We start from the raw sequence: 26,823 nt of genomic DNA on the forward strand, positions 1-26,823 counted from the left end.
ACTCCAGCTCCAGCCTGGGCAATACGAAGGAAACCCTGTCTCAAAAAAAAAAAAAAAAAATTCCAAGATCAAATAATTTCATAGCATTCCTCCAATGAAGGGGTTTTCATGATCCTTCTCTCTGAATTCTCCCCTCAAAACAATGTTCATTTAACTTCTGAAAGCCCATATTAGAAACCAGAAATGTGGTAAATTCACAGGCTGTTTATCCAAGTGCAAAACTTGACTAACACTCTACACTTGTATTAAAGCATTTTTCAGAACCATTGAAAACCATGCTCTCTTTTTTTTTTTTTTTTTTTTTTTTTTTGAGACTGAGTCTTGCTCTGTTGCCAGGCTGGAGTGCAGTGGCGCGATCTCGGCTCACTGCAACCTCCAACTCCCTGGTTCAAGTGATTCTCCTGCCTCAGCCTCCCGAGTAGCTGGGATTATAGGCATGCACCACCACGCCCAGCTAATTTTTGTATTTTTAGTAGAGACGGGGTTTCACCATGTTGGCCAGGACGGTCTCGATCTCCTGACCTCATGATCTGCCCACCTCAGCCTCCCAAAGTGCTGGAATTACAGGTGTGAGCCACCGCACCTGGTGATAAAACGAGGCTATCTTTATGTATCTCTAACATTGCCAGGCCTAACTCAAAAACTATCCCCAGAGATTCCTTCATGGAACTAAGACAACATTATTATTCACCCATGGTCTCCAAGGAAATCCCTCATAGATCCTTCCCAACTCAGACACCAGTTCTATGCATTCTTTTAAGCAATTTCAAAAGGACAAAAACCTTAGAATTTATATATCGTTTTTGTAGAAGATATACGTATTTTGTCCTTTTTGATTTACTTTCCAAAAAATGCTAAAGTGAAAACCACGTCACAATTTAGATTATTTACATGTAAACAAGACATAAAACTTATTTTTTCGTTTTAATTGCACTGCCAAAGAAGAGAGGATATAAAACTTCTATAAGCGATTATCTTTGTGAATATTATATATAGTTGAATATTCAACTATTACATAGGTTTACATAATGATATGCATTACTTAAAACACTGTTTGGGTTTTAGCAAATTACCATATTATACTTGTTATACTTATTGTCTTTAATTATATATGAGGAAAATAATTTTTTAAAAATCCCAAGTGCCAGTCAGCAGCAAAACAGAAGTCAGAGAAGGAAACAAAAATCTTTTAAACAAGTAAATCACAAGAGGGGACTGAAGCATAGAATGAACTAGACATCCTTTCCGTTTGAGATTTTAAAATTTTTAAAAAGATCACTATTGTAGAATATTATCCTTAATAAATGATTGATACCTAATACCAACAATTTGTATTTGGCAGTTCAGCTGGCTGACTTTACTACTATTGACAAGGTTCCTTCTTAATTAAACCAAATATTCTTCTTTTTTTTTGAGACAGAGTTTTGCTCTGTTGCTCAGGCTAATTTTTGTATTTTCAGTAGAGACGGGATTTAGCCATGTTGGTCAGGCTGGTCTCCAACTCCTGATCTCAAGTGATCCACCCGCCTTGGCCTCCCAAAGTGCTGGGAGTATAGGTGTGAGCCACCATGCCTGGCCCCAAATATTCTTTTTTTGTTTGTTCATTTTGAGACAAGAGTCTCGCTCTGTTGCCCAGGCTGGAGTGCAGTGAAGCAATCTCGGGTCACTGCAGCCTCCACCTCCCAGGTTCAAGCAATTCTCCTGCCTCAGCCTCTGAAGTAGCTGGGATTACAGACATGTGCCACCACGCCCAACTAATTTTTGTATTTCTAGTAAAGACAGGAGTTTCACCATGTTGGCCAGGCTGTTCTCAAGCTCCTGACCTCAGGTAATCTGCCCACCTCAGCCTCCCAAAGTGCTGGGTTTACAGGCGTGAGCCACCGTGCCTGGCCCCAAATACTCTTAAGAATACTGAACACTGAACATTAACAATGAGTATATGTTAAGAATTTACCTGTATGAAGAAAGCAAAACTATCACAGCACTGACACTACCATGGTAGGCTGGTTTTTTGGGGGGTGTTGTTGTCGTTAGAGTCTCTCTCTGTCACCCAGGCTGGAGTGCAGTGGCTTGATCTCGACTCATTGCAACCTCTGCCTCCAGGGTTCAAGTGATTCTCAGGCCTCAGCCTCCTGAGTAGCTGGAACTTAGTAGGGAGGTTTTTAAACAGAAGTTTCAACACAACAACTGGACTCAATGTACCAATCTCCCTGAACTCCATGCCAGGCATCCAGTAAACACTCAAAAACATTCCCTGAATTCACTGTACTGGACCCAGTTGAAGTAAAGGACTGTACTGGGCCTCAGATGTTGCCTGAAGTATCACCTTAAAGATCAACAACTCAGGCCAGGCGTAGTGGCTCACGCCTGAGGTCAGAAGTTCCAGACCAGCCTGGCCAATACGGTGAAACCCCATCTCTACTAAAAATACTAAAATTAGCCAGGCATGGTGGTGGGCAGCTTTAATCTCAGCTACTTGGGAGGCTGACCCATGTTAATTGCTTGAACTCAGGAGGTGGAGGTTGCAGTGAGCTCAGATCGCACCACTGCACTCCAGCATGGGCAAAAGAGGAGTCTCAAAAAAAAAAAAAATCAACAACTCTATTTCAGAGCAACCATAAAGCTTTAAAAAACATGAACGGGGCCAGGTGCTGTGGATCACCTGAGGTCAGGAGTTCAAGACCAGCCAGGCCAACACGATGAAACCCCGCCTCTACTAAAAATACAAAAATTAGCTGGGTGTGGTGGCAGGCGCCTGTAATCCCAGCTACTTGGGAGGCTGAGGCAGGAGAATCACTTGAACCCAGGAGGCAGAGGTTGCAGTGCACTGAGATCATGCGCTCCAGCCTAGACAACAAGAGCAAAACTCCATCTCAAAAAAAAAAAAGAAAGAAAGAAACATGAAGACTTCCTAATTGCATTACAAGTTACATTATGGTTTCAAGAAATTAATAGTCAATTTTTTTTTAAATTACCTTTTTCAACCACTACATTTTTTTTAAGTTTTACAAATATAACACTCATTTTAAAACATTATGGCTGGGCACAGTGGCTCAGTGAGCCTGTAATCCCAGCACTTTGGGAGGCTGAAGCAGGTGGATCACCTGAGGTTGGGAGTTCGAGACCAGCCTGGCCAACATGGTGCAACCCCGTCTTTACTAAGAATACAAAATTAGCCGGGCATGGTAGTGCATGCCTGTAATCCCAGCTACTCGGGAGGCAGAGGTAGGAGAATCCCTTGAACCCGAGAGGCGGAGGTTGCGGTGAGCCAAGATCACATCATTGTACTCCAGCCTGGACAATGAGGGTGAAACTCCCTCTCAAAAAAACAAATAAAAAAAATTATTTATGAGTTTCTAATAATTTAAGGCTTAAATTCATTAACATGAAGAGTTGAGTGCTCTGTATAAGACAATCTTTGCAAAAGACTACTGGTTCTCTCGCAAACCATCTGTTTACTAACATGACAACAGTCACATGAGAAAGGCAAATAAAATCAAACCCACAAACTTCCCCACCTCCCCTTATCAAAGACACACACCTGAATAGCGTGATCAGTGACAGGTTAACTTGCATTGGGACATTTTAAATTACCTACTACAGAAGTAGTTTATTTCTCAACTGTAAATATACTGAATATTCGTGAGAATTCATTGTTCTGAGTTTGCTTTAAAATGTTTCTATAATTTACAAAACACCACACAGTAAAAATGTTGATAGAAAATATACAAATATAAAATTAGAGAGCACAAGGACAGAATTTTGGTACAAAGAGCCAAGACCAATTTAGCAAATGGTAAGACTTTAAATGTATTTATTCTTCATTCCTCATGAATTCGGATCACTAAGTTTTTATCCTATAATAATATAATTTTGACTTAAGTGAAAAAAACTAAATTATGCTAGTTTAGAAACCTACAAAGATTTGGCTGGGCATGGTGGCTCACACCTGCAATCCCAGCACTTTGGGAGGCCAAGGTGGGTGGATTACCTGAGGTCAGGAGTTCAAGACCAGCCTGACCAACATGGTGAAACCTCGTCTCTACTAAAAAAAAAAAAAAAAATACAAAAATTAGCTCAGCATGGTGGCAGATGCCTGCAATCCCAGCTACTTGGGTGGCTGAGGCAGGAGAATCACTTGGACCCAGGAGGCGGAGGTTGCAGTGAGCAGAGATTGCGCCATTGCACTCCAGCCTGGGCAACAGAGCAAGACTCCGTCTCAAAAAAAAAAAGAAAACGGAAAAAAAAGAAACCTATGAAGATTTACAATTGTCACCCTCGTAAATTATTCTAGTAAATCCTATCCACTGCTTCCAATTCAGAACTTCCTCTAGCTTTTTGTAGTTCTAATCTACTATAACTTCGTATTTTCTACCCTCGAGAAGTTTGGGGTCTGTGTTTCTCCACCCTTATGTCTGACATAGCTATCTGTGGGTGTGGAAGGTAAGCTGACTTATTCATCTATGTATACAAGGATCTAGCACTGTGCCTTTTACAAAGCATGTGCTAAGAGATCAGAGAACATTTTAGTTTTACATTTTTAATCAGGCCTCTTTCATTGTGAGATACAGCTACAGAAAATTTGTGCCATCCTTGATTAACATTTTTGGCCAAAATATTAGGGGGGAAAAAATAATGAGGGCACGGCATGTTAAAAGGATACAGGAGCCAGCCGGGCGTGGTGGCTCACGCCTGTAATCCCAGCACTTTTGGAGGCTGAGGTGGGCAGATCACGAGGTCAGGAGATCGAGACCATCCTGGCTAACATGGTGAAACCCCGTCTCTACTAAAAATACAAAAAATTAGCCGGGCGTGGCGGCATGCGCCTGTAGTCCCAGCTACTCGGGAGGCTGAGGCAGGAGAATCGCTTGAACCCAGGAGGTGGAGGTTGCAGTGAGCAGAGATGGCACTACTGCACTCCAGCCTGGGCAGCAGAGCAAGACTGTCTCAAAAAAAAAAAAAAAAAAAAAAACGGACAAGCCAGAACAATTTGAGGCACAAAATAAATAAGTACGTATTAGATTATAACCCACAAAATAAATACTCATGAATTCATAGCAGTATAAATGATTATAAATGGGAGAGAAGAGACAAGTCAATAATACATGCTGAAGAAATGAGAAAAACAGAAAATGACCAGTAGCACTACATTAATAATTGCTGCAATGCTGGGTGTGGTGGCTCACACCTGTAATTCCCACCTACTTGTAAGGCTTAGGTAGGAGGATCACATGAGGCCAGAAGTTCAAGACCAGCCTAAGCAACATCGCAAAATCCCCATCTCTAAAAATATTTTTTTTAATTAGCTGGGTGTGGTGATCTATGCCTGTAGTCCCAGCTACTTGAGAGGCTGAGGCAGAAGGATCACCTGAGCCCAGGAGTTTGAGGCTGCAGTGAGCTATGAACTCACTACTGCATTCCAACTTGGGCAACAGAGTGAGATCCCATCTCTTAAAAAAAAATTTTAAGGAAAAAAGAAAAAGAAAAAATAATTGCTGCAAGGAAGACTTACTGGATAAATGCTAAATTAATGGGTAAAACTAAGGAGAAACAGGATATCTGCATGACCTCACCAAAGTATATCCCTCAAAATATTGGCTGGGCATGGTGGCTCACGCCTGTAATCCTAGCACTTTGGGAGGCCAACGCGGGTGGATTGCCTGAGCTCAGGAGTTCGAGACCAGCCTGGGCAACACGGTGAAACCGCTTCTCTACTAAAATATAAAAAATTAGCCAGGCGTGGTGGCACATGCCTGTAATTTCAGTTACTTGGGAGACTGAGGCAGGAGAGTCACTTGAACCCGGGAGGTGGAGGTTGCATTGAGCCAAGATCACACCATTGTACTCCAGCCTAGGCGACAGAGCAAGACACCATCTCAAAAGAAAAAAAATACATCAGACAAATGCAAACTGACAGACAACTGACGGACATTCTATAAAATACCTATCAGCACTCTTCAGACTTGTCAAGATCACAAAAAAGAAGGAAAGACTGAGAAACTGTCACAGATTGAAGGTTGCTAACATGGCCTAAAACTAAATACAATATGGTATACTGAATTAGTTCCTAGAATAGAAAAAGAACATTAGTGAAAAAATTAGAGAAACCAGATTAAGTCTATAGTTTAGTTAACACTGTACCAATGTTTATTTCTTAATTTGGACAAATGTACCATGTATGTAAGATGTTACTATTAGGAGAAGTGGAGAGAAGGGTATACAAGAACTCCACATTGATTTCACAATTTCAGTAAATCTAAATTTAGTTCAAAATAAAAAGGGTTTTAGAAAAGGTTTTAAAAGGTTTTTATAAAGGTTAAAAAATTATGAGGCCGGGCAAGGCTCAGGCCTGTAATCCCAGCACTTTGGGAGGCCCAGGCAGGTGGATCACCTGAGGTCAGGAGTTTGAGACCAGCCTGGCCAACATGGTGAAACCCTGCCTCTACTAAAAATACAAAATTAGCCAGGCGTAGTGGCATGCACCTGTAGTCTCAGCTACTCAGGAGGCTGAGGCAGGAGAATCGCTTGAACCTGGGAGGCGGAGGTTGCAGTAAGCTGATATCGCACCACTGCACTTTAGCCTGGGCAACAGAATGAGACTCCATCTCAAAAAACAAAACAAAACAAAATGAAAAATGACAAACAATCGCTTCAAAAAGCTAGCTCATGATTTTTTTTTTTTTTTTTTTTTTTTTTTTTTGAGACAGAGTCTTGCTCTCTTGCCTAGGCTGGAGTGCAATGGTATTATCTCGGCTCACTGCAACCTCCACCTCCCGGGTTCAAGCGATTCACCTGCCTCAGCCTCCTGAGTAGCTGGGATTACAGGTGTGTGCCACCATGCCCAGCTAATTTTTGTATTTTAGTAGAGATGGCGTTTCACCATGTTGGCCTGGCTGGTCTCTAACTCCTGACCTCAAGTGATCCACCTGCCTCAGCCTCCTAAAGTGCTGGGATTATAGGCATAAGCCACCGCACCCAGCCACTTATGATATTTTTAAACAATATGAGAGACATTTCATGTTTTCTCGAGTTAAATCTAATCACAAATTGGGCTGGGTTTGTAAAACAAAGCTGCTTTTGAGGTGCAAGTATTTCTGTTAGTGAAAATTCTGTTGAACTGCTTGAATTTTATAATACTACGAGCAGATATTTTATTTTAATTTAAAAAGTTCACTCTATGAGAAAGCTAAAAACAGTTAAGGTAAGAATGGCATAGAATAAGCCTGGACAGAAAGGAGTAGGCTGAGAGAAATTAACAGTAGGCTTTAACAACTGGATGGTGGGCATCAAATACAGCAACAAGAGAAAAATTATTTTTGCTATCAGTTTTTCCTATAAGTCAACTTTTGGTCTACTTTCGCAATATTGGAGGTTCCAACAATAAAACAAAAGCAATAAGGTACAGTAAGGACAAGTTTTATTCTACTCAGTTTGCAAGAAGTTAAATGACAGACAACAGGGCCAGGCACGGCAGCTTGTACCTATTAATTCCAGCACTTTGGGAGGCTGAGGCTGGAGGATCATTTGAGCCCAAGAGTTCGAGACCAGCCTGGTCAACATAGTACGAAGCCCCATCTCTTAAAAAAAATTAAGGAAAAAATGATCAATGACAGGATATGTGGGTTTTTGCTAACATTAGAATTGTCTTTTGCTTAACGGATGGGGAAAAATTGAACTATACAATTACAAATCAGTAAGAGGGCCCACCCCAGAACCCTTGTTTCAAATTTCAGTTTAGAGTTCTATTTCCAATTTGTTTGTGTGCAAAAATGGCATCGGTACATATATGTACATTTATGATCTGAACATAGTCTTGATGTCCACTGATGTATGTACCTATGCCATTTTTGTATGCAAGCATTACCATTTTCTATACCTTTAAAAAAAGCCTGGTGCAGTGGTGCACACCTGTCATCCCAGCTACTTAGAAGGCTGAGGCAGGAGGGTAACTTGAGCCCAGGAGTTCGAGGTTGCAGTGAGCTAGGATAGAACCATTGCACTCACTCTAGCCTAGGCAACAGAGTGACACCCCATCTCTAAATAAATAAAATAAAAAAATTAAAAGTCACTATTGTGAAAGCATGGAACAGTATTCTTTAAATAAAAAGTTAGAAAAACAGATTTTCAGTTCAAAATTCTATTTAGGTAAAATTCTTTTCTTGCCTAAAGTACAAAGTAGAGGATGAATCAGCTTGTTTCTGAATCTAAAATGCTACTGGAAATTCTAAAACCTCCAAAATAACACTGTTATGTGAAAGGAATATAGAATTTTTTTAAGTATAACCTCATTTTTGTTTTTTAAAAAATCTTTTGAGGGGCTGGGCATGGCTAGCTCATCTCAGCACTCTGAAAGGCTGGAGCAGGAAGTCTAAATTGCAGGATTATAATGGATTGATGGTTTCTTCTTTATACCTTTTTAACAACCTGCAGTAAGCTTGTATGACTTCTATAACCAGGAATAAAAAGTGTTATTTGAAAGGAGGAGAAAAGCATTTTATTCAATGACTTAACACCCTTACAAATATGTTCAGCATATGTCAGCACAGCACACCTATCATAACACAAATTACTTCTAAGTAGGTAGAGTAGGTCAGGTTGTAAACAGACAGCAACGGCACACTCCGAATACAGCCACAAGTATATGAAGTTAAATTTTGGGTTAAATGAGAATATATTGTTTTCTTCTTTCATGAAATAAAATTTACATTCTCAGACAAGGTTCGCATGTCAGTGAACACTTTACAAAAGAAAGCTGATTGACATTAACCCAACTTTCAACATTCCACCCTCTGGAAACATGCTAAGGAAGAAAAAAAGTCTAACAGCAGGGCCGGGCGCGGTGGCTCATGCCTGTAATCCCAGCACTTTGGGAGGCCAAGGCGGGCGGATCACGAAGTCAGGAGATCGAGACCATCCTGGCTAACATGGTGAAACCCCATCTCTACTAAAAATACAAAAAAAATTAGCTGGGCGCGGTGGCAGGCGCCTGTAGTCCCAGCTACTCGGGAGGCTGAGGCAGGAGAATGGCGTGAACCCGGGAGGCGGAGCTTGCAAGTGAGCCAAGATTGCACCACTGCACTCTGGCCTGGGAGAAAGAGCAAGACTCCATCGCAAAAAAAAAAAAAAAAAAAAAAAAATTGTCTAACAGCAGAGAACTATAGTGTATAATTGTATTTGTACAAACAGAAATACAAATACAAACTTATAAAAACAGAAATATAAATTTTATAATATCAGCTGTAAGTACCTTAGAAAAGGCCTATTTATAAAGTTCAATGGAAACTAAATTCATTCTCTTTCATCTAGAATGGATTCATTTGCATGACAGGAATTCTTATGGTTTAAATGTATCCTCCAAAGTTCCTATGTTAGATACTTAATCCCCAATACAACAGTTTAAGGATGAGAGCCTAATGAGAGGTGATTAGGTCACGTGGGCTCTGCCCTCATGAATGGATTAATGCATTCTCTCAAAAGTGGGTTAGCTATCTCTGGAGTCACTCTATTGTAAAAGTGAGTTCAAGCCCCTTCTTGCTCTCTGTCTTGACATACCCACTTGCCTTTCCACCTTCCACCATATGATAACACAGCACAAAGGGCAGAACCATGCTCTTGAGGTTCCCAGCCTCCAGAACCACAGGCCAAATAAACTTCTACTGTTTATAAATCACCCAGTCTGTGCTATTCTGTTATAGCAGCAGCAAACAGACAAAGACAGGAATGTTATTTTATCTTCTTCTAAATGTCTTATTTGAAAATAGCATAAAACTAAGCTCACATATCAAATTTAAAACAAAATCCTGATACACTGGCCAAATAAAGCTTAAGGGAAAATTATCAAGACTACTAAACTATATACTATTTTAATAACCTTTGGGGTGTGAAACAATAAAAACTTCAGCTGCAATAATCATGTTTGACATAAATTTTTCTTCTTCACTCACTTTAAGTATGCTCCACAGAACACAATTCAAAACCGACCTTCAGGTTGAAACACTTACTCCTTGCTGGAGACAAGAGGTAAGAACTTTTAGTTAGTTCATATGCTTCTGTACTGTGAATTTTCCAGTGAGCACATATTACTTTTATAATTTAAAAAAAATTAAACCTTCAGCTGTGGACAAAGCAGCCTGTCAGTCAATACAAATGATCAATATGACCAATTACCAGGAATCTGAGAGGGCAATGGTCTTTTCTCCAAATTTAAAGAAATAGTCAAGCAATTAAAAAAAAAATGTTTCCATTCAGATGAACCATCTTAAAAAAAATTGTTCCCATAATCAACCACTAAAATTACATGTTTTTCTTCGGTATTTAGAGATAATAGATTAATTTTCCAGGTTCCAATATAGTTCTATTTAGAACAGTATTCTAAAAATTCAAAGCTGGCCAGGTGCAGTGGCTCATGCCTGTAATCCCAGCATTTTGGGAGGCCGAGGTGGGTGGATCACTTGAGGCCAAGAGTTCAAAACCAGCCTGACCAACAAGGTAAAACCCCATCTCTACTAAAAATACAAAAATTAGTTGGGCGTGGTCGTGGGCACCTCTAGTCCCAGCTACTAAGGAGGCTGAGGCAGGAAGAATTGCTTGAATCTGTGAGGCGGAGGCTGTAGTGAGCCGATATCACGCCACTGCACTCCAGCCTGGGCAACAGAGTGAGACTCCATCTCAAAAAAATAAATAAATAAAATAAAATAAAAATAAAAATTCAAAGCTGAAATGCTGAAAGAAATTTTGGTAGTGCCAAAGGAAGCAGTAAGTGACACAAGATGACAAAAGGGTAGACAGTCTTTAATCTGCATACAAGTATTTGCAGAAAAACACACCAAGAAGGGGGTGTCAACGTTCTCTACCTCCTTACCTCTCAAAGCCTGCATGGGTTTGGACCTGGAAGACCTGTACTTGAATTCAGGCTCTATTGCATACCAGCCATAGGATCTTGATGCAAATTATTCACTTACCACCATGAGCCTCAATTTCCTCATCTATAAGGTTCAATTAGCACCCACTACCACCCAATTAGGCTTCTTGTCAGGATTATAAATCACGCTTCTGAAACACCTAGCACGTACTGTCCGGCACATACAGAAGCGCAGTAAGTGGCCATTGTTATTTCTCCTTCCTCCTACCAAAACCATGAGGTAACAATACAAATTTCAGAGGTTCAGACAAAAACTTTGAAGCTATTTATCCAAAGCTTCTGTTCAGATTATCAGTGACAAAGGAACACAGGAGTTTACATATATAATCTAAAGTTAAAGTTTAAAAATTGCCAACTAATAATTGTAAGTACTATGATCATACAAGTCACAACTCCCAAAGCCTAGCAATGCATAAAACAGTAACATGCTCTGCAGCAAGTGTGCACTCTACAGCAAGAGAAGGCAGCTCTCTGCTTCATTTGCTTTTCATAGAAAGATATCCATGACTTCTAAGGCTCCAAGTTTAAATACATAACAAGACAGAAAAACTGAGAACGGACACAATTAATTTCAACCCAAGATGTGAAGGGTAAAGTTAAAAGCCCATTTATAAATAATACATACCTCACAAACCCTTCTTAAATCCTTTCCCCACCCCCACCCACCGCCACCACAGAGACAGGGTCTTGCTGTGTCACCCAGGCTTAAGTGCAGTGGTGCAATCACAGTTCACCGCAGCCTCCAACTTCTGGGCTCAAGCAACCCTCTTGCCCAGCCTCTCAAGTAGCTGGGACCACAAGCACACCAACCACAGCTGGCTATTTTTTATTTTTAGTTTTTTAGTTTTTTTGAGACAGGGTCTTCATATGTTGCCCAGGTCTCAAACTCCTGGCCTCAGGCAATCCTCCCACCTCAGCCTCCCAAGTGGCTGGGACAACAGGTGCACACTAACATGCCTAGCTAATTTTTTAATTTTTTGTTGAGAGGGGATCTTACTAGGTTGCTCAGGCTGATTTGAACTCCTGGCCTCAAGCAATCCTCATGCCTCAGCCTCCCAAAGTGCTGGGATTACAGGCATGGGCCACCACACCAGGCCTCCAATCATGAATTCTTAAAGTAACTGACCACAAAATGTTAGTGCCTAATTACTTGACTAAAATTTTAAACTTTTTTTTTTTTTTTTTTTTTTTTTTTTTTTTTGTGAGATAGGCTCTCACTCTGTCACCTAGGCTAGAGTGCGGTGATGCAATCTCGGCTCACTGCAACCTCCACCTCCCAGGCTCAAGTGATCCTCCCACTTCAGCCTCCCGAGTAGCTGGGACCATAGGCGCGTGCCACCCCACGTCCAGCTAGTTTTTTTGTTTTTTTTTTTTTTTTTTTTTGTAGAGACGAGGTTTTACCATGTTGCCCAGGTTGGTCTCAAACTCCTGAGCTCAAGCCATTTACCCACCTCAGCCTCCAAAAGTGCTGAGATTACAGGAGTGAGCCACCACAACCAGCCTAAAATGTTAAATTCTTAGAAGTAACCACATGTAGTAAAGCAGAAACAGCCTACTTGTACTGGGACATCCAAGCCTTTGAGTTAAAACTCCAATTCAGTTGCTTACTTTGAATGCCCTTGGGCAAGTCATTTAACTCTTCTCTGCCTCTGTTTCCTTGTTTGTAAAACTAGGACATTTTCTTCACGGGATTATTTTGACAGTTAAGGGAAATAATGTACACACACAAACTTTCTGGCTGGTGGGAACTCAGTGCTGCTGACCCCACTCAGACAAGCATCAAGTGTTCTGGAGTCCTTCTGTGAGCTCTGTTCCTCTCCAGTTGAATCAACATAACTAAAACTTTCTGTTAACAGAAATTATAGGCCCCTTCCCCAAATCTTTTGCACTATTTTGCCATGCTATTCCGTAAACATATTACAATATTTAACTTGTATTAACTGTTATATTGATTATGCTTGTTTGAACATGAGCCATTTTCTTAATTTGTAAGCAGAGTCTATGTTTTGTAACTTAAAATAAGCAACAAAAATTTAAAAAAACAGAAAAAAAAACTCAACTCTTAATATACTCTGATGATAGAGAAGGGCTATTTTCCTTTTCTGTTTTTTTTTTTTTTTTTTTTTTTTTTGAGACAAGAGTTTTGCTCTGTCGTGCAGGCTGAAGTGCAGTAGCACAATCTCGGCTCACTGCAACCTCTGCCTCCCGGGTTCAAGCAATTCTCCTGCCTCAGCCTCCCAAGTAGCTGGGACTACAGGCACATGCTGCCACACCCAGGTGATTTTTTGTATTTTAGTAGAGACGGGGTTTCACTGTGTTGCCCAGGCTGGTCTCAAACTCCTGAGCTCAGGCAATCCGCCCACCTCAGCCTCCCAAAGTGCTAGGACTACAGGCGTCAGCCCCCACGCCCAGCTGAAAGGGCTATTTTCTTTACCAAGCCTTCCTCCAAGGTAAAATGCTCCATGTGGATACCTATGTATATATGTATATACAACCACAAGAAAGATTTGGGTTTTTTAATAAAAAGTTTTTAATGTACAAAAGGCCAGGTACAGTGGCTCATGCCTGTAATCCCGGCACATTGGGAGGTCAAAGAGGGAGGATCGCTTGAGCTCAGGAGTTCAAAACCAGCCTGATCAACATGTGAAACCCAGCCTCTACAAAAAAAAAGAAAAAGGAAAAAAAATACAAAAACTGCCAGGCATGGGCGTGTGTCTGTATTCCTAATTACTCCAGAGGCTGAGATGGGAAGATCACCAGAGCCTGGGAAGTTGAGGCTGCAGTAAGCCATGATCTCACCACTGTACTCCAGCCTGGGTGACAGGGTGAGACCCTGTCTCAAAAATAAAAAGTTCTTGAGGCCTGGTGTGGTGGCTCACACCTGTAATCCCAGCACTTTGGGAGGCCAAGGCAGGCAGATCACCTGAGGTCAGGAGTTCGAGACCAGCGTGGTCAACATGGTGAAACCCAGTCTCTACTAAAAATACATAAAATTAGCCAGGCATGGAGGTGGGCGCCTGTAATCCCAGCTACTCAGGAGGCTGAGGCAGAAGAATCTCTTGAACCTGGGAGGCAGAGGCTGCAATGACCCAAAATCAAGCCACTGCACTCCAGCCTGGGCGACAGAGCTAGACTCTGTCTCAAAAAAAAAAAAAAAAAAAAAAAAACCCTACCAGAATGAATCAAATCATATATAAACTAGCACCCAGAACCTGATCAAATACAAAGAAAAGTGTGATTTCACTGCTTAAATTAAATTGGAATACTTGTGTTAGTAGAGAATAAGCTCAGCCTGGCACAGTGGCTCACAGCTGTAATCCCAGCACTTTGGGAGGCTAAGGTAGGAGGACTGCTTGAGCCAAGGAGCTCAAGACAAGCCTGGGTAACATGGGGAGATCCTGTCTCTACCAAAAAAAAAAAAAAAAAAAAAAACAAAAAATTAATTAATTAATTAAAAAATAAAAATAAAAAAGAGTAAGTTAGCTCAGCTCAAAAGAGCCTGGTGAAGATGTCTAATTTGGAGTTCGGATTTCACTAACTTTAGTAAGTAATGAATCCAACTGCTCTTCATCAGGCAGATGCTAACCACCAATCTACACATAAAGCACTACATAATTATCCACATTATATATTTCACAAAATTGTTTCAAATGACCTTTTATAAATTTAGCTATTTGACTATTTTTATACATTTCATCTAACCCACTTTAAGACTAACATCTTAAACTCCACATTTTAAAACTCAAATCAGGCCGGGAACAGTGGCTCACGCCTGTAATCCCAGCACTGTGGGAGGCCGCGGCGGGAGGATCACGAGGTCAGGAGTTTGAGACCAGCCTGGCCAACAAGGTCAATCTCCGTCTTTACTATAAATACAAAAATTAGCTGGGCGTGGCGGCGCAGCCTGCAATCCCAGCTACTTCGGAGGCTGAGGCAGGAGAATCACTTGAACCTGGGAGGTGGAGGTTGCAGTGAGCCAAGATCGCACCACTGTACTCCAGCCTGGGGGACAAAGCAAGACCTTGTCTCAAAAAAAAAAAAAAAAAAAAAAAAACTCAAATTAGTTTGGGATACCAGATTAAAAACTAAGCTTTGTCACTCTCAGATTTTCACACTTTAATATTGATAATGATAGTTAACATTCTCTTTTCTGTTTTCAATCTCCTAAATCAAGTATTCTTAATCTGAGGTTCACGAACAGACTTGGTGTGAACCGCCTATAACTTTATGCAAAATGTTATGAGTATATAGACACAAAGGGAGCAGATGCATTAAATGTAACGTGAGTATGGCTACACGACCATAAATGGGTTAAATGTAACGGTCCCAAATCAAGATACTAGAAAATATCTATAAGCAGAGTAGAAAGGACAAAGAGTAATTCCACTTAAGTACTATTGTTATACAAAGGAAATACATTCAGAGAAATTAAATCCATCATTGTTCTTGGAAAACATGAATTACATAATTCACTGAGTTTCACTGTTGAAGATCACTAGTTTGAGGTGCAGACTGTACAAAATGCCCTATGTAAAGACCATAGATGACCGAGTGAGGTGGGTCACACCTGTAATCCCAACACTTTGAGAGGCTCAGGTGGGAGGATCACTTGAGCCCAGGTGTTCGAGACCAGCATAGGCAACATAGCAACATCTCATCTCTTAAAAAAAAATTAGCCAGGCATGGTGCCAGCTACTCAGGAGGCTGAGACAGGAGGATCACTAGAGTACAGGAGGTTGAGACTGCAGTGAGCCATGACTGTGCTACCACCACTCCAGCCTGGGAGACAGAGCTAGACCATGCCTTGAAAAAAAAAAAAAAAAAAAAAAAAAACCATAGCCATGTGGCTGGCACCGAGAGTAAGTGCTAAATAGCACCTAGTATTATTAAATAGTGATGTTTCCAAAAGAATGGTCCCTCTTGTGAATAAAGGCATGCATGTTTAACACTACTTGTCCTAATTAGGAAATCTACAAGCACAGAACACAGTAAACTTAACTGGAACCTATCACAACCTTGGATTTAATAAAGCAGTGTAGGGTGTTCCAGCCAACTGAGCCAACCTGTCACAGAAGTACCAAGGAAAACTTTATTTCCTACTTCCTCTGTACCCTATTTCTCACATGTTTCAGTCAGCCAACAAACTAACACTTAGTTCTCTGGCTCCTCAGGACCATTTTTCCCCCGAATATCATTCCACCATTACCCTATTTATAATCTGCAACGTTCCCAGGGTGGTTCCAAAGAAAGGCCAAGACCTAAATTTTCTTCCCTAAATTACATTCCAGATATCAAAGCAGTGATCTCAGCCCCACCTTCTATAGGGAAACAAAGGAATAGTCTAATTGCTCCCCTCTCCCTCTAAAGGGGGGGCCGGGGAGGAGTCTGGGCATTTTGCCTAATTCTCAAAGGAAAAATCCAAAATGTAGTGGCGACAAAGTGGTAAAAAGCTTATTGATAAGCAGCCGAACGCAGTGGCTCATGCCTGTAATCCTAGCACTTTGGGAGACCAAGGCAGGCGGATCACCTGAGGTCAGGAGTTGGAGACCAGCCTGACCAACATGGTGAAACCCCATCTCTACTAATATAAAAATTAGCTGGCCGTGGTGGTGGACGCCTGTAGTCCCGGCTACTCAGGAGGCTGAGGCAGAAGAAATGCTTGAACCCGGGAGACGGAGGTTGCAGTAAGCCAAGATCGTGCCACTGCACTCCAGCCTGGGTGACAGAGCGAGACTCTGTCTCAAAAAAAAAAAGCTGGTAAGCTACACATTTAAAATACCTCATGCACTGGCACACTACACCCATTTTCAGTTTTTCTTCATCTTAAGACACTCAGCCAAGTGTAGGGCTCATGCCTATAATCCCAGCACTTTGGGAAGCTGAGGCAGGTGGATTTCTTAAGACCAAGAATTTGAGACTAGCCTGAGGCAACATATTGAAATCCCGTCCCTACAAAAAATACAAAAAAAAAAAATTAGCCAGGTGTGGTGGCATGCGCTTGTAGTCTCAGCTACTCAGGAGGCTGAAGTGGGAGGATCGCTGAAACCCGGCTAGGAGTTGGAGGCTATAGCAAGCTATGATTGCATCACTGCACTGTAGCCTGGGTGACAGAGTAAGACCCTGTATCTCAAAAAACAGACACTCAAAGTTGACTAGCAAATTTTTTTAAAACTCAAAACCTTGAAAAGCATTTTATTTTACCCTAAACATGTTCATATATTACGAAAGTATATAGCTTGCCACAAAAGAAAGCTATTCTGGCCGGACGTGGTGGCTCACGCCTGTAATCTCAGCACTTTGAGAGGCCAAGGCAGGTGGATCACAAGGTCAGGAGATCATCCTGGCTAACACGGTGAAACCCCATCTCTACTAAAAAATACAAAAATTTAGCTGGGCCTGGCGGCGGGCACCTGTAGTCCCAGCAAATCGGGAGGCTGAGGCAGGAGAATGGTAAATGGCGTGAACCCGGGAGGCAGAGCTTGCAGTGAGCCCAGATCGCACCACTGCACTCCAGCCTGGGCAACAGAACAAGACTCCGTCTCAGAAAAAAAAAAAAAGAAAAAGAAAAAATAAGAAAGCTCTTCTTTACTATCCAAAATAAAACTTAACTATTGAAACTACAAACAGTGAAACCATCACATAGGTATAGTCAAAACTACCCAGGACAGAAAACACACACACATACACAACACACAGCCAACAGATTACTATGGAACGTGAATATAGCAGGATGTTAGCACATACGTTAAGTTGTTTTTTTTTTTTGAGACGGAGTCTTGCTCTGTCACCCAGGCTGGAGTGCAGTGGCATGATCTCGGCTCACTGCAAGCTCTGCCTCCCAGGTTCAAGTAATTCTCCTGCCTCAGCCTCCCAAGTAGCTGGGACTACAGGCACCCACCATCACGCCCAGCTAATTTTTTGTATTTTTACTAAAGATGGGGTTTCACCGTGTTAGCCAGGATGGTCTCGATCTCCTGACCTCATGATCTGCCCGCCTCGGCCTCCCAAAGTGTTGGGATTACAGGGCACATACATAAATTATTAAGATTGCTTCCAGAATTAAAAAGACCAAGATATCTGAGAAATAAAATTACTCGGAAAGCAAAATTCCCTTTAAAAGCCAAGTAGAAGCCGGGCGCGTGGCTCACGCCAGTAATCCCAACACTGTGGCTGAGGTGGGTGGATCACGAGGTCAGGAGTTTGAGACCAGCCTGGCCAACATAGTGAAACCGTCTCTACTAAAACGACAAAAATTAGCCGGGTGTGGTGGCACGCACCTGTACTCCCAGCTACTTGAGAGGCTGAGGCGGAAGAATCACTTAAACCTGGAAGGCGGAGGTTGCAGTGAGCCGAGATCGCACCAACGCACTCCAGTGACAAAGTGAGACTCTGTCTCAAAAAGAAAAACAAAGGAAGCCAAGTAGAGAACTGGCAAGGGAAGATTTGATTTTGAAGCACTTCCATCTTTAAGACAACGTTAAAAAAAAAAAACAAAACTAAAATATTTGATGGTTAAAAACTAACATCCCTCACTTTAACTTAATTTGATGAAAGGGGGAAATTTTTATTTTTTATATTTTAGAGACAGAATCTCACTCTGTCACCCAGGCTGGAGTGCAGTGGCCAATCTCGGCTCACGGCAACCTCTTTTTCCCGGATTCAAGCAATTCTCTTGTCTCAGCCTCCTGAGTAGCTTGGGACTACAAGCGCACACCACCACACCTAGCTAATTTGGTGTTTTTAGTAGAGGCAGGGTTTCGCCACGTTGGCCAGGCTGGTCTAGAACTGACCTCAAGTGATCCTCCTGCCTCGGCCTCCCAAAGTGCTATTACAGGCGTGAGTCACCTCGCCCATCCGAAAGGGGGAAATTTTTTAATGCAAAACTTCAGGCTGAACGTGGTGGCCCACCCAGTGCTTTGGAAGGATCGCTTGAGGCCAGGAGTTTGAGACCAGCCTGCACAACATAGGAGGCATAGTCGCTACAAAAAAATTTTTAATGTGAAATTTCAGTTGTTATCTTCATTTTATTTTATTTTGAGACAGAGTCTTGCTCTGTCGCCCAGGCTGGAGTGCAGTGGCGCGATCTCAGCTCACTGCAACGTTCGCCTCCAGGATTCAAGAGATTCTCCCGCCTCAGCTTCCCAAGCAGCTGGGACTACCCACAGGCACGACCACACCCAGCTAATTTTTCTATGCTTAGTAGAGACAGGGTTTTGCCTTGTTGGCCAGGCTGGTCTCAAACTCCTGACCTCAGGTGATCCACCGCCTGGGCCTCCCAAAGTGCTGCGATTATAGGCATGAGCCACTGTGCCAGGCCTCAGTTCTTATCTTTAAATGATCCTACAAGATCATCTCATCATCTCATTCACACAAAATTCTCAATATATATTTTTTAAAGGTTTTATACAACTACTGAATACTTAAATTACCGGAAGAATTGCAGATGGTGATATTCTATAGACATTAAAAAATCATATTCTGGACAATGAGAATACTAGTTATCTTTCTTCTTTAAACTTTTCTGAGTTTTTCAAACCACCACCAAAAGTCACAAAGACAACCTGCTTTCACTTTCAAACACTTAAGTTTTTTAAAAAATTATTTGAAACACAATGCAAGCAAAAAAAAAAAAAAAAGTTCAAATGTTTCTTGAGTATAACATGAAAGAAGAGCAAAGTCTGAAAGACTGGTAACATTTTCAGAGATTCTGGAGCCATGATATACTTAAGGGGATGGGGGCTAAAAATAAGGTAATTACTTTAAACTTTTTCTGCATTAAAGAATTATAGTTGATCTAAGTAGACTACTGTATTTCTTCCTACTATAGTTAGCTGGTATACTGAAGACAGGTACACATGCTTTATTCTTAACACATTCCTTAAAGATGAACCAATCAAAATTATTTTCTTGACACTAAAAAAATCCACTAGAAGCCAGTGGATTATGAAAAATGTTACGAGAATAATCAAGAGAATAATGTTAAGTATTTCTTTCTTTCTTTTTTTTTTTTTTTTTGAGAAGGAGTCTCACTCTGTCCCCCAGGCTGGAGTGCAGTGGCATGATCTCGACTCACTGCAGCCTCCACCTCCCAGATTCAAGTGATTCTCCTGCCTCAGGTTCCTGAGTAGCTGGAATTACAGGTGTGTACCACCACACCTGGCTAATTTTTGTATTTTTAGTAGAGGCAGTGTCTCACCATGTTGACCAGGATGGTCATGACCTCAAATGATCCGCCCACCTCGGCCTCCCAAAGTGCTGAGATTACAGGCGTGAGCCACTGCGCCTGGCCATGTTAAGCATTTCTTAATGTGCTGAAATAATCACTGCCTGTTTCAAAACGTAGCTCAAAAAAAATCCATATTTTTCTTCGGATCCTCAAAAAATGCTTTAACCCTTTTTATCTACTTTTTTAACTGTTCAGATTACACTTTTAATTGCCATTTTTTTTTTTTTTTTTTTTGAGACAAGTCTTGCTCTGGTGCCCAGGCTGGAGTGCAATGGTGTGATCTCAGCTCACTGCAACCTCCACCTCCGAGGTTCAAGAGATTCTCCTGCCTCAGCCTCCCGAGTAGCTGGGATTACAGGTGCCAGCCACCACACCCAGATAATTTTCTGTATTTTTAGTAGAGATAGGGTTTTGCCATATTGGCCAGGCTGGTCTTGAACTCCTGACCTCAGGTGATCCACCTGCTTCAGCCTGATCAACATTAGAGATGGCTGGGTACTCTATACAAAAATTATCTGGGTGTGGTGGCTGGCACCTGTAATCCCAGCTACTCGGGAGGCTGAGGCAGGAGAATCGCTTGAACCCAGGAGGCAGAGGTTGCAGTGAGCCAAGATCGCGCCACTGCACTCCAGCCTGGGTGACAGGGTGAGACTCCATCTCAAAAAAAAGAAAAAGAAAAGAAAAAAAAACAAAAATAGAAAAAAAAAAACACAAATGGCCAGGCGCAGTGGCTCACGCCTGTAATCCCAACATTTTAGGAGGCCACGGCCCGGGCGACAGAGCAAGACTCCATCTCAAAAAAACAAAAAAAAGTAATACAGCTACCAACTCATGTAAACCAATAAATCTAAAAATTCTGTTGCTTCAGAATCTTTTTTGTCAAGATTCCATTTTCACTACCAAATTTAGCAGCACCCATAACACAGATTATAAATTTCTAAAAGAAACAATATAAATTAGTAATGATAAACCAAAGTAACTTAAGGAACATCTGGAGTACATTTGTAAACATTAGCTAATATACCATTGTTAGTTATTAAGATAACATACTGGAAGCAGGAAAAGCATCCACCCATTAAAGTTTTAATTGAAGAGAAAGCAAAAGACTTTGGAGTTTGGAACAAGATGTTAAAAACGAATGAGCTTGTATTTGCGTGACAAAACACTAAAGAACTTTTCTTTCTTTCCATTATTTTCCATATTTTCTCTAATTACTTTTACAAAGATAACAAGCTTCATTAAAACAAAAAGAAACTGCCAAAGTCAGATTGCTAAAAATCTGACTGCTCACTGCCCTTGTGACCTCCCCTAATAAAATATCACTCACTTCTTCTCACCCTAAGTAATTTTCACTAACACTTACTAAATAGTCTAGAATACAAATATAGTAGGCCAGATACTCATGTATCTGATTCCAGAAAAAATATAAAAACTGTTTCTGGGTTTGATCCCTTCGAGGTCATTAGTCTTCAAAAGAATGGATGATTTGACACCGTATTTACTTATTACTGTCCTTGTCATTTATGAGCCATTCCTCCTTCTTCTCCCCCTTGAAAATTCCTCCTCATTCCCTCTGTTCCTCCAAATCTAATTGCTGATAATTCCCTTTCAGGTCTCTCTTCTATAAAGTCTTCCAAAACCCAGATAGCCAATCACAACCCACCATCCCCCTGAAATCTTGTTGCTCTCATCCATGCCACACATCTGGAATTTGCTATATCTACTGGTATTTGACATGTATAAAATCTATTTCTGCCGGGCGCGGTGGCTCACGCCTGTAATCCCAACACTTTGGGAGGCTGAGGCGGGCGGATCACCTCGGGAGTTTGAGACCAGCCTGACCAACATGGAGAAACCCCGTCTCTACTAAAAATACAAAATTAGCAGGGAGTGGTGGTGGCACATGCCTGTAATCCTAGCTACTCGGGAATCTGAGGCAGGAGAATCACTTGAACCCAGGAGGCGGAGGTGGCGGTGAGACGAGACTTGTGTCACTGCACTCCGGCCTGGGCAACAAGATTGAAACTTCGTCTCGAAACAATAAATAAATAATTTTTTTTTTTTTTTTTTTTTTTGAGATGGAGTCTTGCTCTGTCGCCCAGGCTGGAGTGCAGTGGCCCGATCTTGGTTCACTGCAAGCTCCACCTCCCGGGTTCACGCCATTCTGCTGCCTCAGCCTCCCAAGTAGCTGGGACTACAGGCGCCCACCACCACGCCCGGCTAATTTTTTTGCATTTTTAGTAGAGATGGGGTTTCACCGTGTTACCCAGGATGGTCTCGATCTCCTGACCTCGGGATCCACCCACCTCGGCCTCCCAAAGTGCTGAGATTACTGACGTGAGCCACCGCGCCTGGCCTATATCTAAACTTCTTAAGCGCAAGGATTATATTCCTAAATCCTGGTACTAATAGAACGCCTTTCATGAAAATGATGCATACCACCTGAAGAATGCTCATGCAGTTTTCCAAATTCTTTTATATACATTTGAATTTCACCACTACCCTGACAGGAATAATGACTCCAATTATCCTATTTTACAAAAGGGGAAAAAAATTCAGAGGCTGAGTAACTTGTCAAAGTTCTCAACTAATCTTGAAGATTTATTTACACTAATAAACATATATATAGCAAATTCAGAAGATTTCCTGAACAGTAGAGGTCTATAAACCTCGATAAAGCAGTAAATCCATGTTCTTTATTGTTACCAAGAAAACTACTAAATTAAGAACCTCAAGTTCACCTCCGTTCAACTGTGCAAAACCAACTTGGAGCCCTTGAAAAAAATTTTTTTTAAACTGTCAACACAGCAAATGTCACTACAAGAACACTATCCTCAACTTCTAAAGCATGAAATTCTAATAAAATACTATGGTTGCTGTTTAGTGCAAAAGATTTCAGCTTCAAGCCACACTATTACAAAACTTGAAGAAAGCATTTTGCAAGAGCCATGTGACACACATATGACAGTCAGCTAAACCGGTGGGTGGACCTTTTAGGGGAAAATGTTTAGCAGTAATTGACCAAACCAGCAAATAAACTCAACTTTTACAACAAATACTGATGTTCCCCCATCCCTCAAAAGCCTTTGACACTGAAAAGGAATACCAATTCGGTCTCTTCCAATTATTCATTACATACATGTAAACTGTAGAGGAAATTTTTAAAGGGCCATTGAGGAGAGCCCAACAAACTCTACCCAAGGGAAGTGAACACCAGTTCCCAGGAAAGGTGCCAGGTGTGTCACATCTGCTGTGGTGACTTCTTGAGTAAGCAAGAAAAAGAAATGCATTAACTTTTCATGACACGTCATGGAACCTCATTCCCTATCTGCAAGCATCCAAGCAGGTAATCCAAAACCTACATACAGATCTATCATGGGTCCCATTCGTTTCTCTATCAACTTGACAGCAAGCTTCCTTTAATCTGCGAGTATCAAAAGACATTTCTTGGCTTTAGTTTTTTTTTTTTTCCCCCTTGACCTACAGAAGACAAAATGACTTACGTGTCCTCTTTAAAAAAAAAAAAAAAAAATTCTCACAAATGCCCAGGTTTTTATAGGAGGGCAATGGACCCGGCGAGCTTTTAAAGAACTCTTCCAAGACACAACTCAAAAAGAGAACTAATAAATGTTCAGTTGCTTCTCACGATCTACTCATTCCCCTCAATCCCACGCAGTCCCGTAAAGCATCCATATTACCTGAAACCTGGCGGGGAGGATGGAAGGAGAGAGAGCCAACAAGCTCAGGATTTACAAGTAAAGCTGGTTTCCACCCCGAGGATCCTGACAGCTCCGCAGAGTGCGGGCGCAGGGTCTGACGGTGTCCTCTAGAAGGGCTCTCCCACCCCATCCCTTCCCCTTAGACACAAGTCCTCCTTCAAAAGTCACTGCCTCCCAGAGAAGCTACCCCTTCACACCACCCCAGGCCCCTCGGCAGACTTCCTCAGCACCCGCCCCGCAGTCAGGCCCTCTAACCTGACCGGGTCCAGGCCCAGGCGGCTCACCCCTCCGGCCCGACCCCTCCCCCGCGCGGCCGCCCCTCCGCGTCAGACAATGGGGCCCGACTCCCGGCCGCCAGCCTCTCCTGACCCATCACCCTCGCCTCACCCCAGCCGATGCCCCGACTTCTGCCCCAACCCTCCTCGACCCCCTGAAGATCCCCCAAGCTGGCCCACGGACCCAGCCGACCGGTGCTCTCCTGAACTCACTATTCGGGATTCATGCTGGACATGTCACTGCAGCTGCCGCCGCCGCCACCGCCGCCCTTGCTGCCGCAGCCGCCGCCCTGACTCTCCGCGCCACGGGTAATCGAAAGAAAGGAATGAGATAGGCTGTTCCGGGAGAGCAAACGTCTTCCCCTACTCCGTCCCCTAGAACACAATCAGCAGCCGCCGCCACTCAGCTATCGCTTCCACCCAAAATGGCCGCCGACGAACCAGGAAATAGGGAAGCCTTAGACCGAGGGGCCTTTACACAGCCCAGAGGGCGGCCGCACCGCCTGGCATGCCGGGAAAGGGAGTCGCGAGCGCGGCTACGCGAGCTGAGGACAGACAGTGCGACGCAAGGCCAGGACTCAGCTTCCCGCCAAGCGCCGCGCCTCTGGGGCATGCGTACTTGAAGGGTTGTCGCCCGCCCCATTCCCCACTCCCTCACCTCCCCACCCTCGGCCCCTCCCCGTTCCCCTCCCCTCTGACTCGCTGGCTAGGACTTCGCTCGGACTCCCCCTGGCGGATTGGCTAAGGCCGAGCGGCCCTGGTGATGTCATCAGTGAGACGTGGCAGCCGGGCGAGTCAGCGCCACACGGGGGAGGGGGCGGAGAGGGGCGGAGAGGGGCGAAGGGCGGTGCCGGCGGCCGACGGAGGCTGGCGGTCGGGGGAGGCAAGGGATTGGAGGGAGTGGTCAAACCGGAGGGACTGCCGGGGTGCAGGGACGCGGAGGGGGCCGGGGGACACGCGTGTCAGCTCCTGCCTCCCGTGCGGCTTCTGCTGACCTGACCAGCTTGAGGCTTGCGCCACCCTGGTGGCGCTGGTTGGGAGCTGGTCGGAGGACGTCCGCTCTAAGGACAGAAAGGAAGTCAAGGGGCTCCCTGGACAGCACGGAGCCGTTCTTTCACTTCTCGTCACTCACCCATCCCCACCTGGGTTCGGTCATCGTCCATTGTTGGCCCCGCGCACTACCATTTTCTTTTTAGATTTCTTCCCATTCTTACTGTGCCCCGCTCTTAACTCGTCAGCCTGGCTATTGCAGTAGTCTCCAAATGGACTCTACCTCTCTCTCTCTTCTCCGCCCCAGCCCATTTGCACACACAGTCAGATGTATCTTTCTGAGACAGTACCTGCATCGTGACCCCACAACCTTCAATGGCTCCACATCCCATGGATGGAAGGGACACAGCCCAGAGCCAGCCTAAAATCCAAGTCCTACCTTCGTCCCAGCCTTCAGGTTGAATTGTAATTATTATCTTTTAGTTGCTACTAATCCTGAGCCACTCTGCAAGACTGGAAAATAATAAGCAATAAAAACATGCAATTCATCACTATATAGTGCCTACAATTTCTGGGAGTAATATTAACTCATTTTTAAAAAACCTATGGTCTTAACAGCTCTCTTTCATCAGCTCAGGAATTTAAATCTACACTAAACTTTAACACACTATCTTGAGTTATTTAATTACAAAGGGCATAGTGTAATACATTGTCCAAAGTTTATCTTCCAACTTCTAAGAACTAAGAAAATTGTCTCCTGAGACTTACTGCAGAATCACTTTACATTCCTACAACGCCAAAATATAGAAAGAAGGCACTTATTTTTACCCATACACTAATTACACCCCTTAGCCCTCAAATTCTGCCATGGGCCTTAGTTGATGAACTTATCAAAAGTTATCCGAGTTTCTTCACATGTTGGTTTCTGAAATGAACATGGTCACCACCCCAGGAATACCCTGAATGGTTCAGTAATAGGCAACAAAAAGTGTTCGTTACCCTGGACTCTAAAGCCCATTAAAAAGAAAAAGCTTATTTTGATTTCAAATAAAAACTCAGAAAACTGGCCAGGCGCGGTGGCTCCGCCTGTAATTTCAGGAATTTGGCAGGCCAAGACGGACAGATCACGAGGTCAGGAATTCAAGACAAGCCTGGCCAACATGGTGAAACACTGTCTCTACTAAAAATACAAAAATTAGCCAGGCATGGTGGCGCATGCCTGTAATCCCAGCTACTCGGGAGGCTGAGGCAGGAAAATTGCTTGAACTCGGGAGGCGGAGATTACAGTGGGCCGAGAGGCCACTGCACTCCAGCCTGGGCGACAGAGCAAGATTCTGTCTTGTGGGGGAGAAAAAATCTCATAAAACTGTAACCTAAGTCACTAGTAAAGGCACACACACACACACACACACCCCAAAAAACCCTCAGAAAACTGTCCGGAACTCGTCCTCAGCCAAAAATACAATCTGTCCTCACACACACACACACACACACACACACACACCCCAAAAAACCCTCAGAAAACTGTCCGGAACTCGTCCTCAGCCAAAAATACAATCTGTCCTCCCCTGGGAAGAATACTCCCAAACTTCCTTTAATTAATTATTTTCTTTCCCAGCAAAGAATTACCTCCTGCCGGGCGCAGTGGCTCACGCCTGTAATCCCAGCACTTTGAGAGGCCAAGGCAGGCAG

At 42.9% G+C, this 26,823-nt stretch overlaps 1 protein-coding gene across 2 annotated transcripts in view; it reads right to left on the reverse strand.

The window, feature by feature from the left end:
- Nucleotides 1-24,661, reverse strand: part of RAB1A (RAB1A, member RAS oncogene family) — a 45,129-nt gene extending 20,468 nt beyond the window's left edge. Inside the window, exon 1 of one of the 2 annotated variants that reach the window (XM_030828291.1) lies at nucleotides 24,355-24,661. In XM_030828291.1, the coding sequence (XP_030684151.1) occupies nucleotides 24,355-24,377 (23 nt within the window). In that variant the 5' untranslated portion in view covers nucleotides 24,378-24,661. The remainder of the gene's footprint in view (nucleotides 1-24,354) is intronic. The other variant, XM_030828292.1, reaches the window with a different exon arrangement.
- Between the last annotated feature and the right edge of the window lie 2,162 nt (nucleotides 24,662-26,823).

This window comes from Nomascus leucogenys, chromosome 14, assembly GCF_006542625.1.
Source record: "Nomascus leucogenys isolate Asia chromosome 14, Asia_NLE_v1, whole genome shotgun sequence".
In the NCBI taxonomy this organism is placed as follows: domain Eukaryota; kingdom Metazoa; phylum Chordata; class Mammalia; order Primates; family Hylobatidae; genus Nomascus; species Nomascus leucogenys.